Consider the following 14,027-nt stretch of genomic DNA (forward strand, 5'->3'; position numbering starts at 1 on the left):
TTAACGTTGTTACCTTTAGATAGGCATTGTGTCTGTGTAACTCATTTAGGAATACAGAGGCTTAGACCTAGTCCTTCTAATAGCTGCTATTATAAGCGCTTTAGGATGATTAAGTCATGCAAGCTAATGCAAGACAGTGAAGCTCATGGTCATACTAGATTCTAATTTAGTTAATTACAACAATGTTTTCAAGGTTATTCAAATAGTAAACAGCTAAGAATAATCAATGTTTGATAATTTAGCTATGATATATATATATGTATATATATATACATATATAAAATCTTCAAAGCATCAGAGATTCACAGAATCTGGCATCCAATATTATGTCATTACTGAAGATCAGTTGACTATGAGACATGTGTACTCCTGACAGTACCCTCATTCCACTTCAAGGGAGATACTGAGCAGCATTATCTCCAGGTGGAGTTGTATTGACTGTGGCAAGGTAGCTACTGGGCAAGAATTGCCCTAATTCATCTACAGACAAAAATACTGTCCAAAAAGGACAAACAGATGTGGGATAGTTGACTGCTAAGTTCTGCCAAGTCAGAGTAAGCTAGTCTTTCATAATTCCTGCTTCCCTTAAGGTTTGTCAGATAGTTCTGGGTCAGAAGGCTGCAGACAGATGCTTGAACATTATAAGAAATTAAAGGATTGTCCAGACAGTCAACTGTTTCTACAAATTGTATAGTTTTGGAAGCTATGTTTTGGACTTCCTACATTTTCGGTAATATTTAATTCCTTCTCAGATCTCTAGTGGGGTTGAAGACTAGTTATAGTCTCATAATTGAATTTATCTTGTTTAGCATTAAAGAAGATTTTGCAGATTTAGAAGGGTGGCAATAAAAATTAAGACCAACATAATTCAGGCACAGAACTGTAAACTTTGTAAGTTAGGATAGATGGTAGAGTACTTTATCTAAATTGGCAAATATGATAGACTGGATATTAAGTACATATCATACTTTATAAGTAATTGTATGATTGTGTTCGATTTATATCTGAGTGAAAGAGCCCTTTAACTGGACAAAACGGGAAATGCTGTGGAATGTCCTGATGCTGTTTGAATTCTGATGTTAATTCTGTTTCAAGAGTTTCAAGCAGTCGATCACATACACAGGTCATCTCATGTGAATCTTCTCTCCATTTTAATTGATCAATAAAGGCTAGAGCCTGGGATTGGGCAGTGGGGGGAGGGAGTAGGGAAGAGAGGTCTTTGAGAGTGAGGGAGAGAGAGAGAGAGAGAAAGAGGATGAAGAGGAGGGGAAAGCCAAGATGGAGAAGAACCACATGGCCAGGAGAAACCACAAGTAACAAGGGGTCTCATAGCTGGGAAATAAGTTAGTATGGTGATAGATCTGCCCAATCTAGGCATATAGCTTACAGATGTAATAACTTGGTTGTGTGTTTTTTATACAGACTTATTGGGGTTGGAAATTACTACAACACTGAATAGTTATTTATATAGTTCTACTTATTTGTTTGTTTATTTTGTGTGTGATTTTATTTCTTTGTTTGGTGTGTGTGTGTGTGTGTGTGTGTGTGTGTGTGTGTGTGTGTGTACCATTCTATGCATATAGCCATCAGAGGATAGACCCTAGGAATCAGTTCTCTCTTTCCAACATGCGGGTCCTAGGGTTGGAACTCAAGTCACTAGGCTTGGCAGCAAGCACCTTTAACCACTGAGACATCTTGCTGACCTAAATATCCCTTAAGCAAATCAGGGTTTTACTGTTAACTTGGGCTGGTTTTATATTCTATATAATTCAAGTCAGCCTGAAACTTTCCACCTTCCTGCCTGAGATTACCGAACCCTGGGCTCATGTCTCTGCACCAGCACACCTGGGACTGCAGGCCTTTTCTAGAACTATCTGCATAGCATTTGATGGAGGGACAGCAGTGAGGGAGGCTGGGGTGGCTGCAGGAAGGGGTGTGTGACAACTGTAGCCTTCATCAGGGAGGTATGAAGGCACAGACGGCAGGCAAGGACGACTGGAGGGGTACCTGTGCAACTCTTTTCCCACTTGGTGGCTCACAGGGAGCAGAGTCATAGAGCACCCAGAGGTTATGGGTGGGCACAAAGCAGGGTGGAGAAGTGCCTGGCACCTCTGGTGAGTGTAATCTAGCTAGTCAGGGGTTGGGGGCAGGCTTCTGGATTCTGCCTGGGAGAAAGAAAAGAACTATTAAACAACCCGGGACGGTACACCCCAGCAAGGCAGTGCCTAGCCCCCCACTCTATTGAGTGCCTGAAGAACAGCTTTCATCTCAGAGTCTCACATACCATGGCTCAGCCGATGAGAGCTGATCATGTTGCAGACCCGTGCTTGCCTTTGAGGCTCTGGTAAATGTAACTTTGGACAGGGTGTTTTGTTTCTCCAACTAAAACGGTTGGTTATTGCCAAAGGAGATGGGCAGAAAGAAAATGCAGGAGACTCTGGCAGCCTCAGGGTGATTGACAAAGTCTGCAAGAGATTTCTTAGAGTCCTCCTTAAGGACGGAAGTCATTCTCCATAGTCCCCAGGTCTAAGGACAAGCCAAGGCTGGTACTCAGACAGAGCATGAGAGGTGAGAGTTCACACTGAGGACAGAACAGCAGAAAGATCTCTCTTTACACTGCAGTGCCACAGCCCAGCCCTGGACTAGCCTGTCTCCGGGCTTCTTCAGGATGAGAGAGAAGCAGCATCTGTTTTGTTTAGGACATTTGTTGTCCTGGTTGGCTTTGGGCTTGTCTGTTTGTCTGTCTGTCTGTTTGTTTGTTTGTTTGTAACTGCCAACCTAGCACAAACTGAAAAAAGACATATCTGAAAAAGAAAATGTTTCCATCAGACCAGCCCGTGGGACATTTTCTTGATTGACGGTTAATGTGGCAGGGTCCAGGCCATTGTGGGCGGTGCCACCACCGCGTGTGGTGGTCCCAGGGTGTATAGGAAAGCAAAGAAACAAGCCATGGGAGCAAACCAGTATGGTCTCCGCCTCAGTCCCCCCCCTCCCCCCCCACTGTATTCCTGCCTCAACTTCCTTGCAGGATGGACTGTAAACTGATGATGTTAACCCTTTCCTCCTCGGGCTATTTTTGGTCAGTGTTTTTATCACAGCAACAGAAACTCGGCTAAGATGTTTACTTTGTTTTCTGTTATATGCAGCTAAAATTTATCCTAACCAATACACTTTCTTTTAAAATAAAACATTTATAATTCTGTTCTGGCTTTCCTCCCTCCTAAGCCTTCTCACTGTACTCATAAATAAAAATCAGCAAGTATTAGAGAAATTCACTGAGGTCTGTATGTGGGAGGAGAGAGAGCTTTAAGGATAATCCCTCCCCACCCACACATACACACACAACCTCTCTGGCTTATGATTAATATTGCCTTACAATGCTAAATATACGAGGCTAGAAAGATGGCTGAAAACACCCGTGGAATTCCCATCACCCATACGGAGGCTCACAAGCATCTGTAACTCCAGCGCCAGGGTGTCCAGTGCTCTTTACTGACCTCCACAGGCACCAGACACATATGTGGTGCACATACATACATGCATGCAAGCAAAACACTCATGTACATAAAACAAAGCAAATACATCGTTTAATTTTCTAAATTATTTTGAGAGCGTGTGTTTATGTTATTCTTCACTGCAACTGTTTGACTCAGATTTTAATGATGTCTGTGGTGGTACAGATCTGTAATCCTGGCATTTGGGAAGTTGTATCAGGCAGATAGCTTTAAGTTCAAATCTAGCCTGGAGTATACAGCCGGACTCTGCTGAACAAACAGACAAGCAAACAACAACAACCAGACCTCATACACATTTTAAGGCTTACTTTAGTTTTGTTTTGTGTGTGTGGGTTATCTTTTCATACATATGCAGATGTGTGTGCTTGCAGAGGCTCAAGGTTGTCGTCCAGCCTTCCTTAGTACCTCTCCATTCTACGTGTGGAGACAGGGGCTCTCTCTGAACTTGGAGCTTGCTGTTGTAACTTGTCTGGCTAGCCAGACGCTCTGAGGATTCCTGCCTCTGCCTTCTATGCTGGGGTAACAGGGGGGCAGGCTGCCATGCCCAACCAGCTTCCATGGGGCCTGGAGAGTGGACCTCTCTGAGTCACCGGACTACTTCAAGCTGTTCTTTTGAAATCATTGCACAAACTAACAAGACATTAATAGATTTTGATTTGATATGAAATATCTTTACTCTCTGATCCCCCTCTAAATGGGAAAACCCAGTATTTTGGGGGACTGGGTACTTTAATCTTGAGGCTCATTTGGTTAAAGTTCCCCAGTGTTTTCCCCTTTGCCCCAAATTCTTCAAGACTGTCAAAACCTCGGACTCAGGATCCCCTCACTAAATAGAGACCTGTGTGTGTGCCTTAGTCGACAGAGGAGGTCTCCATGCGTTCTTCCAAGAATGTATTTGTCTAGAAAACAAGCAAATGCCACCACCTTACATTTATATGACCGCTTTAAGCCAAAAATGACTTTAGTCTGTGTTCCTCTGTGCAGAGGCCTGGCACTGAGCGCAAAAGGCTGGGCAGAGGTTAGTTCACACCAGGGCACCTTTTACTGAGTGCTTTGTGGGGGAATTCAGCATGGAATGTGGTGTCTCTTTGAAAGCAATTTCTCTCCAAGAATCAAAATAAATCATAACAGATAAATAAAATAAATGAAGAATTTGTAGAAGGGAACATTGTTGAATATTTTGATGGCTGGATCCATGTCTACTGGCTAAAGTGCTGATTCTGTTGTTCACTGAAGTAAATGGTAAATGTGAAGTGATGTGCTAAGGACAGGTGTGTGGTCTGGTTGGTTTCTATTGAGCCGCTCCTTAGCTAGTCGTTTCTGCGCCTGCGGGCATGTCTTTCTTTTTAAAAAAAATCCTCATTTAGTTAATTGCTTTTCTTTCCCCCTTTATAAAGGTATGATAATCAAAGCCTAAGAGAGAGGACTGTGCCTACAGGGCAGATTTTATTACTCTGTTTTCAAAGCTCTTCTTTCATCACTGCTCTCTGGTACAACTGAAACCGTTACATCACCAGGAGGCAGAGAATTTATTCTCCCTGGAAAGATACTTTTAGATTCAGAAGAAAAGGAAATTAAGTCCAAAGGACAATTGGTTTCTTAGAAGAAGAGCCATAAAGATTACTGTTAAAGACACTGCCCGCCACATATAAAGAATTAAGTCTAAGTAAAAAACATTACGGGAAGTGTTCAAATGTTTTCTGTTGTCATTTTAAAGATCAGTGTATGGGCCTGAGATGGTTGCAATCACTTGGTCTTACGGAGGACTGGGCTTCAGTCCCCAGCACCTACCTGGTGGTTCATAAACAAACTCCAGTCCTATGTGATCTGATGCCCTCTTTTGGCTCCCAGAGGTACCAGGCAGACACCGGACACACGTACATACATGTAGGCAAACGACTCTCACACATAGAATAAAACGAATAAACCTTTTAAAGGATCGATGTAACCTTCTAAAGATATTAAATTTGCCAATATGCGTGTCCATCAGCCTGCCATATCTTGTTGAGAACATGCTTGTACAGTAATCAGATAATCGGAGAAGTTAGACTCTCAGGCTGTTCTCGTTTTGTTTTACAGCTTATGCACCAAACCTTTCAGGAAGTTACTAGGCCTTCAGTAGAATAGATAGACCAGATAATAAAGAAAACTTTGAGGAGAAAAACAAAAACTGCCCTGAGAGTTTTTCGTTCAGCAGCTTCTGGTAGCTTCCTATTTGGTAGACAGGAGTCTGGGGAAAATACAGTTCCTTTCTCTGCTTTTCACCACGGCTTGTCAGTCTAACTGGCTGTTGGAGACAGGTGTTTGTAAGAGCTGCTAAGAGCCAGGCTCCCACCCTAACAACTCTGGTAACAAAGTCAGAGTCACCTGCTGAGAGCAGCGGCTGCCTCCCGAGAGGACAGGGTCCATTAACCCTGGGACTTCAGAGGCGAATTTGGTCTCCACGTGTTGGCGTACACAAAAAGACCTCAAATTCTTACCATTTCTGGGCTCTCCTCAGTGAGCTTTGCCATCTTCTCTGAGACCATCTTCTTCAGGCAGCTGCTCAGGAAGAAAGCCTAAGAAACCCAGAAATAGAGAGCTCTCTTAGGCCAGGACGGTGGCACATGCCTTCGAGCCCAGCACCGGGGAAGTGGAGACAGAAAAATTTCTGTGAGTTTGAGGCCAGCCTGGTCTACACAGTGAGTTCTGGGCCAGCCAAGGCTTAAGACCCAGTCTCAAACAAACAAGCAAACAAGCAAACAAGCAAGCACCAGGCCCAGGGGAGATGGCTCAGCCGCCAAGAGCACTGGCTGCTCTTTGGGATGATTTGGGTTTGAATCACAACACATACCTGGTGGCTCACAACCGCCTGTGACTCCAGTTCCAAGGGATCTGATGCCCTCTTCTGGCCTCCCCGGGCCCTTCATGCACACTACACAGACATACATTCACATACACTCAGACGCAATATCCGTGCACATTTTAAAAAGTAATAACAATAAACAAATCTCTAAAACAACAGAATCCTCCCTCAGCTCCAAAGGTCCTCCTCCTCCTCCATCTCCCCTTCCCTCCCCTCCCCCTCCCCCTCCTTCCTCTTCTCCTCACCCTGTATAATAGAAACTAAAACTCACCAGAACATTTTAAAGAATTTCGTCCTTAACTTTTAGAAATTCGATTCAAGTGCTATTCGCAGGCAAACAAATGCTTTCTCAATTGCAGCAGTGTACTAAGAGAACATTTTAAAATGGAAGATCCCCATTTGACATCAGTGCAGCCATTTCTTAAGAGTAAAAACATTTTACGTTGGCCTCTGCTTAGCTAGTCGTTAGACAATAGACCAGGAAGCACAGGGAGTTCATCCCACCTACTCCCCAGGAAGCTAGCTGCCTACAAGAACAGATGGTATAGCTTGTGCTACAGGATGGAAAACATTTGTCAAGTCCGGTGTCCTTGGTACTGGCATGGCTGTGCTGATATAGCGGTCTGTGGCCTTGTCCTGGGAACTCCAGGACTGGAAACATCTGACTAGTCAGATGTCCTTGGTACTGGAATAGCTGAGCTAATGAGGCTGTATTGACTATATAAACTATATATGTCTGCTATTCGGAGCTTTTCACATCCCTCCTGCGTGAGAACCGTGTCAAGCCCCAGTGCACTGGTATCCTGAATAAACCTCTTGCTTTTGCATCGGGAGACGTGAGTCTCGTGTGTTCGTGGGGTGGCATCGCCCTCAGGATTGAAGCGAGAGTCTCCTCCATCAGAGGCTCTTTCAAAGACAGATGAGTATAACAGCCAGAACCTCATTCCTGGCCGTTTTCCTTGTTAACCCTGCTTCTGTTCCATGCTTCTGTTACGTAACGAGAAGGTGGTGTTTCATAAGCAATAAGCAACACGCTACTTACACTCGTCATCAATAAGGAAATCTTCCATTTAATGTTGCACTAATCATTGAGAGGCCTATCGTTAGGCAAAACTAACTTGTCTATTGGGAAGGAGAAATTAAACCTTTTGCTTTTGGAGGTGAAGAGGTTAAGGCAGGGTTTCTCTGTGTAGCCCTGGCTGTCCTGAAACTCTTCAGACCAGGCCGGCCTTGAACTCAGAGATCTGCCTGCCTTTGCTTCCTAAGTGCGTATGCCATGTACCTGACTTACTGAAAACTATAAACGCACTGTCCATCTTCACTCGTTTAACGCTGGTCTGCTGCCACAGCCTCCCCATAGCTTAGTCATCAGTGTCAATCACAGTGGGTCAGCTGCACATCTTCCAGGGGAGCAAGGGGTCCTTTTGTGTGCCCCGTGTGCCAGATGTAAGGTCCCTGGGACTCCACCCATCCTCTTTCCCACACGACCCTTCTCCTTACTGAGCTGGGTTCTTTTTAAATCTTGGCTTGGCTCTGTCAAGGTTTGAGGCACTGAAGCCAAAGGCTGTAGCTGCTAGACTTTACTCCTGCCCTGAGTCCAGCACTGGTCATTTTGCTGGGACAGACAACGGAGGAGAGACAACCAGGCTAGAGTGATGGCCAAGGCTCTCAGGATCCCACAGAGACAGCAGGGTGACTGGGTGATCTGACTAACAGCTTGGATGGCTACAGAACAGAAGAAGAATGAGACCGCTCCCAGGGGCAGGAGGAGGGAAAGAGAGAAAAGGTGCTTAAGGAAGAGTAACACCTGTGGTGTGTATCGGTCTGCTAACGGGAGGTTATCCACGGAGATCTCTGGCCGTGCCCAGTGGGAGGGTTCAAGCGAAGGGGAAAGGGCACAAGCAGGGACGGGAAGGGCCTTCAACACCGCTGTTCTGGTGTCACTGCCCCGGGAACCTGGAACCACTGTTGCTCTGAGAAGCTGCACCAAGCTGAGCAGAGATGGGCTGGCAGAGGATGGGCTGGCGGAGGGCTGACGAGCTAGCCAGCAGAGTGCAGAGACGCTTCTGGTGGCAAAGTTTCAGGAGAGCGTTCTCTTCCCAGGCAGTGTCACAGCACTTGTGACAGATGCTCTCAGCCAACCAAGGAACTCTCACACACCTATATTCCTTCTGGATTGGATCTTATATACAGTTTCGGGGTAGGGTGGGTCTGACAGCAGGTACTTCTAACCGGCTTGGCCTGAGATGTCTCATCTACGTGATGATGAGGGACTTTCAGGCACTGTCCCTATGTGATTGATTGCCACAAGTCTCTCTATGGGGGGCTATGGCTACATGGAGTTGGGAGCAGGCGAAGCTCCTACTGTCCCTTCAGGGTCTCAGGGCCCTGAAGCCCTAGCTCCCCCTTACCAGGCCTCCTCTCATGTCCACCACCCCATAGGTATATTAAGCCTAATTTATAATGACTAGTCCTGTGCACCTGCACATAGATGTAACTTTTATAAAATCAAGATGCAAGTTAAGACAGTAAAACCCTGAGCTGATGCGGGTAGTTTGGATATTTAAATGGTGTTCCACAAGATATGGACCGATTCCACTATCTTCCTATGCTGTTCGTACAAGCCAGGGTCTCTATCAACCAGATCAGGCTTGCTAGGTACGAATAAAACAAAATAAAACAAAACAAAAACCAAAACACCCCTGAGCTTTTGTTTAGAGGAGCACGAGAGAGCTCACCCCTCGGCCCTCCTATATTTGGAATGCACAGTCACATTCTTGCCTTCTGTAAAAGGTAGCCCTTTGGGTGTTCATCAACATGATTCATCCTCCAAAGGAAGCACGATCTCACTGGAGATCCTTTTTTAAAATGTTTATCGTGCTTCTGTGGTGGCCTAACCTCATTTGCTGCTGTTTCGATTAAAAGACTATAATAAAATTTAACAGCACAGTATTCTGAGGAGAGTGTGAAGGGAGGGGGTTTCAAATCCCCCCTCTCTGTCTCCCCCGCCCCCAACTACCTGCAAATTGCACAAAACGTCTTATTCTCTTCCTAAGGATGCCTCACACTGAAGGAGACCTACTGTTTTGGCTAGTTTTATGTGAAGTTGACACAGCTAGAGTCATCAGAGAGGAGGAAACCTTAATTGAGAAAATGGTACAGAAAACCAATTGGTAGGCAAGCCTATAGGGCATTTTCTTACTTAGTGATTGATGGGGAGGGCCCAGCCCATTGTGGATTCTATAAGAGAGCAGGCTGAGCAAGCCATGGGGACCAAGCCAGTAAGCAGCACCCCTCCAGGGCCTCTGCATCAGCCCCTGCCTCCAGGTTCCTGCCCTGCTTGAGTTCCTGTCCTGAATGCCTTTGGTGATGAACAGTGCTATCAACGAGTAAGGCAAATAAACTCTTTCATACCCAAGCAGCTTTTGGTCATGGTGTTTTATCGTAAAGATAGTAATCCTGGCTAAGACATTCAAGGAGCATTTTTTCACTTAGGATTGTAGTTCTTTTTGCTTTTCAGAGGACACTGGTGTGGCTACAGCTGTATTAGAGAGTCAAAAGGGGGGCTTTGGTGACCAGAAATTTCTAAATTCTAATTTCTAAAATTGTCTGTGTAACTCAGCAGGACTCATGTTGAAAACAACATCGATGTAAAGTTTACTTCAGTATTTTTATTTGGATCTAGAACACCTAAAACTATTAATTTTAAGATTTATTATTTTTATTTATGGTACGACTTTTTGCCTGCATGCTGGTGCCCTCAAAGGCCAGAAGAGGGTGTTGAATACTGGAACTGCAGTTACTGGTGGTTGTGAGCCACCATGTGGGTTCTGGAAATGGAAGCCAGGTCCTTCCAAGAGTGGTAAGTATTCTTAACTGCTGAGCCATCTCTCCAGCTAGCTCCAACAGCAGCAGCAGCACCAACATCACTATCACCATCACCAACATCACCATCACCAACATCACCATCACCACCATCACCATCACCATCATCACCATCATCACCATCACCATCATCACCATCATCGCCATCACCATCATCACCATAATCACCATCACCATCATCACCATCATCACCATCATCACCATCACCAGCAGCAGTATTTTGGTTTTTCAAGACATGGTTTCTCTATGTAACTCTAGCTGTCCTGGAACTCATTCTGTAGACCAGGCTGGCCTTGAACTCAGAGGTCCATGCCTCTGCCTCCTGTTGTGGTAAAAAAAAAAACCTACTCTAGCAGTCCTGTACCCTGGCGGTCACGCTCTCTCGCTAGTTCTGGCTCTGGCGGGCCATTGGAACTAGTGCTAATTCAGCTCTGGTTAGCATCTCTCCTGGCAGCTCTCTGCTAGCCATGAACTCTCTGGTTCCAGCTATCCAGTAAAATCAAGACTCAACAAACTGCAACCCAACAATCAGATTTACATGTCAAATTCTCAGTGCACAATATATCCACACAATAAACTTATAACCAATTGATAAGGATATAAGCCGCTCACCTAGCTAAGATAAATTTGCCTACAGACGTCCATCCCAGCTACCTGGACAATTCAAGACCACCTGGATCATCCTTCTCCATCTCCATCTTGATTCTCCGGCTCCTCTTCCTCCTCCTCCTCCTCCTCCCCACCCCTCTCTCCTAGACTTTTTCCCTGCTTACCTTCCTTCTCATCCAATGATAGGCTTCACCTTATCCTGGACCTGCCTTGCTGTATAATGACATCATCCTATAGCCTCCCAAGTGCTTCTTTACTATTTTTTAATTAAAATTTTTTTCACCTGTAGTTTTGACTCCAACTTGACCAGCTAAGGTGGGGGTCTTGTCAGTTTCTGTTTCCTTTCCTCTGGGGGCTTCTCTCCAGTTTAGTCAGACACTTATGATCTGGATGTTCTCTGCTAAGAGATTCTGGTTTTGTTTGGGGTCCAAGTGTCTGGCTCCAGGCAATGACTTATGTCTGCTCTAACCCGGCCATAAATTCTGTTCTTCTCTGGCAGCTGCTTGATTCCTTGACTCCTTTGAGCAGGGAGTGAGACAAAGGCAAAGTCTCCTGGGAGGAGTTTATTTATCAGCTAAGGGGCAAAGGCTTATCTTCTTGAGTAAAGCCAAGGGAACGTTGGAGATGTCAACTACCTACTCTCAGTCTTGCTAAGCTCTGTATCTAAGCACAGGATCAGAAAAAAGTCCCACCCCTCCACTTGCTTTCCTTTATTTCTGTTTGGCCTCAGACAACAGTAGGTGGTAACTAGCAGAAAGCAGATCATTGGGGGCGTGACGTTCAAGGGAGCATTAGGACCCACCCCTTCCCTCTGTCTGCTTCGTACACTGTGACCCAAGACGGTTTGAGCTACCACATGTTTCCACTATGTTTTGCCTTGCCACAAGTCATAGAACCCAAGTGAATGCAGCCTGAAGCCACTGGACTCGAGAGCCACAGTAAACCTCCTTTGAGATGATTTTTTTTCACATCTCAAAGCTGGCTGTTGCATTAACTAAATTCTTTGAAATTATGACCATGGTGACCAGGAAAATAAAAGCAAAGCATTTCAGTCCAGTGCCAGTAAAGAACTGTCCTCCCACAAGCTGGGCACAGTACTGTGTTCTGTTCCCATCAGCCCACAAAGGTGTACTCTACCCTGAGAACTCACCTGCTTGCTGTAAATAACAAACCACTGCTGGCGACTCTCTTCACTGTACTGAAATCTCAGCTCTAGGTTCTGGTTGAGAGTTCGCTGGGGCCCATCAGTATCCAGCAGAGCTCCCTACAGAGGAGAAGAAGCCATGACCATCCATGCCTTCAGAACCAGTGCTCGCTAGTGACATCAACGCAGCAACAATTCTCCAAAGGTTGCTGGTCTCCCCAGGAGCCATGGCAGTGATTCAGCACAGTACACTACAGGAAATGATATTAGGGGACAGGTACAGGTCTGGGAGGGGGTAGGAGTATAAAGGAAGGCTTCCTGGAAGGAGGGGCATGAGCAGGAGGAGAAGCTGTCCAGCTGGCTTTGTTATTGTTGTTTTTTAAGAGAGGAAGGTGAGGGGTAATTCCTGGTAGAAGAAACAGCAAGGTCAATCCCCTGAGGGATGAGGGTGGCTGGTGGGTGACTGGTGGTTTGGGGACACGGTGAAGGGGACCTAGTGCGTCTGTGGCTTGGGCTCTAAGCAAGGCGGCAGTGAGGAGGAGGCCTAGAGAGTCAGGAGAGAGATTCTGAAGGCTGTGGCGTTTGTATACAGGATCCATCCCTGTTTCTCCTAGTAAAGAAGACTCAAGTTCCCTTAGGAAAGCCACCCTCTCCACCGTAGCTAACTATGTAGAACCCTCGGAGAAAAACATGAGGGGAAAACACAGGGGAAAGGGTAGGCCACCTTGACAAACACTCTGCCTTCGTTTGACTCCAGAATTGAGATGTCCTAACAGAAGGTCCCCACAGAGTTCCTGTTGCCTGGAAACACAAGCTCTTTTGCTCCTGACTTTAAGCATCTGCTTCCTTGTTCCTTTGGACACGCAAGTAATCAACACTCATCCTTCCAGAGTCCTCTGGCTTACTAAAATTGGATGTGTAGGCTTCTAGTGCTCACTAACAAAGAGCCTGATTCTCATGGGTTTATAAATAAAGCCAAGAATTGCAGACGTCATCCTGAGGACGGTGGACACCCCTTAGGAGATTTGGGGAAGCTAGATGACAATGTAGTTTGATTTATACAGGAATATTAGTCTCGCGGCATCTATGTGAAGAACAAGCTAGCAATAGTTGTTTTCAGATGCTCTACCAGATAATGCTGCAGAGAAAGGGAATAAAGGAGTGAGGCCTCAGTTACCCTGCGCCAGAGGAGTTTCTGTACATAGCCCAGGGTGGGGGAACCCAAAAGAAGACGCCCTGCTGAGGTGAGAGGAAAGGCAAAGTGTGAAGGTGAGCTTAGAGCTTGTGGGCGGAACATCCTGAGGGCACTTGTGAAGTGTTTGGCTGAGCTGTGATCTGTGAACATGTGGTGTGAAACTCTGACACCAATCCTGAGTCTCCAAGATGCACAGAGAGAAGGGAGCGGAGGAGGAGGAATAGGAGGAGGAGGAGGAGGAGGAGGAGGAGGAGGAGGAGGAGGAGGAGGAGGAGGAGGAAGAGGAGGAGGAGGGAGGAGGAGGAGGAGGAAGAGGAGGAGGAGGAGGAGGAGGAGGAGGGGGAGGAGAGGAGGGGAGGGGGGAGGAGGAGGAGGAGGAGGAAGAAGAGGAGGAGGAGAGGAAGGAGGAAGAGGAGGAGGAAGAGGAGGAGGAAGAGGAGGAAGAGGAGGAGGAGGAGGAGGAGGAAGAGGAGGAGGAGGAGGAGGAGGAGGAAGGGAGGAGGATGAGGAAAATGAGGAGGAGGAGGAGGAGGAAGGGGAGGAGGAGGAGGAGGAGGAGGAGGAGGAGGAGGAGACTGAAATAAAGAAAACTATGAGGTACCACTGCACATCTGTTAGGATGGCTACAGTTCTTAAAGTCCGCTTATGACCAAGTGCTGGCAAGGCTGAGGAGGCAAGCAGGGCCTTCAGCACACCTAACTGAGACATAAACTCCTACAACTGCCAACTACTCCAGAGGTTAAGCGCAGACTCACCATCTGACCTAGTAATTCTGCTCCTAGACACAACCAAGACAACTGGAAACAGCTCCCAGAGTTAGTACGCAGATGTTCA

At 46.1% G+C, this 14,027-nt stretch overlaps 1 protein-coding gene across 2 annotated transcripts in view; it reads right to left on the bottom strand.

Moving 5' to 3' along the window:
* The window catches only part of Snx31 (sorting nexin 31), a 54,053-nt gene that overhangs the window by 7,990 nt on the left and 32,036 nt on the right, over positions 1–14,027 (bottom strand). For both annotated transcript variants that reach the window (XM_032890824.1, XM_032890823.1), the window contains exons 11-12: positions 12,005–12,118; positions 5,996–6,073 (exon numbers count right to left, since the gene is read on the bottom strand). In XM_032890824.1, the coding sequence (XP_032746715.1) occupies positions 5,996–6,073; positions 12,005–12,118 (192 nt within the window). The remainder of the gene's footprint in view (positions 1–5,995; positions 6,074–12,004; positions 12,119–14,027) is intronic.

Source organism: Rattus rattus, chromosome 1 (assembly GCF_011064425.1).
Source record: "Rattus rattus isolate New Zealand chromosome 1, Rrattus_CSIRO_v1, whole genome shotgun sequence".
Taxonomy (NCBI): domain Eukaryota; kingdom Metazoa; phylum Chordata; class Mammalia; order Rodentia; family Muridae; genus Rattus; species Rattus rattus.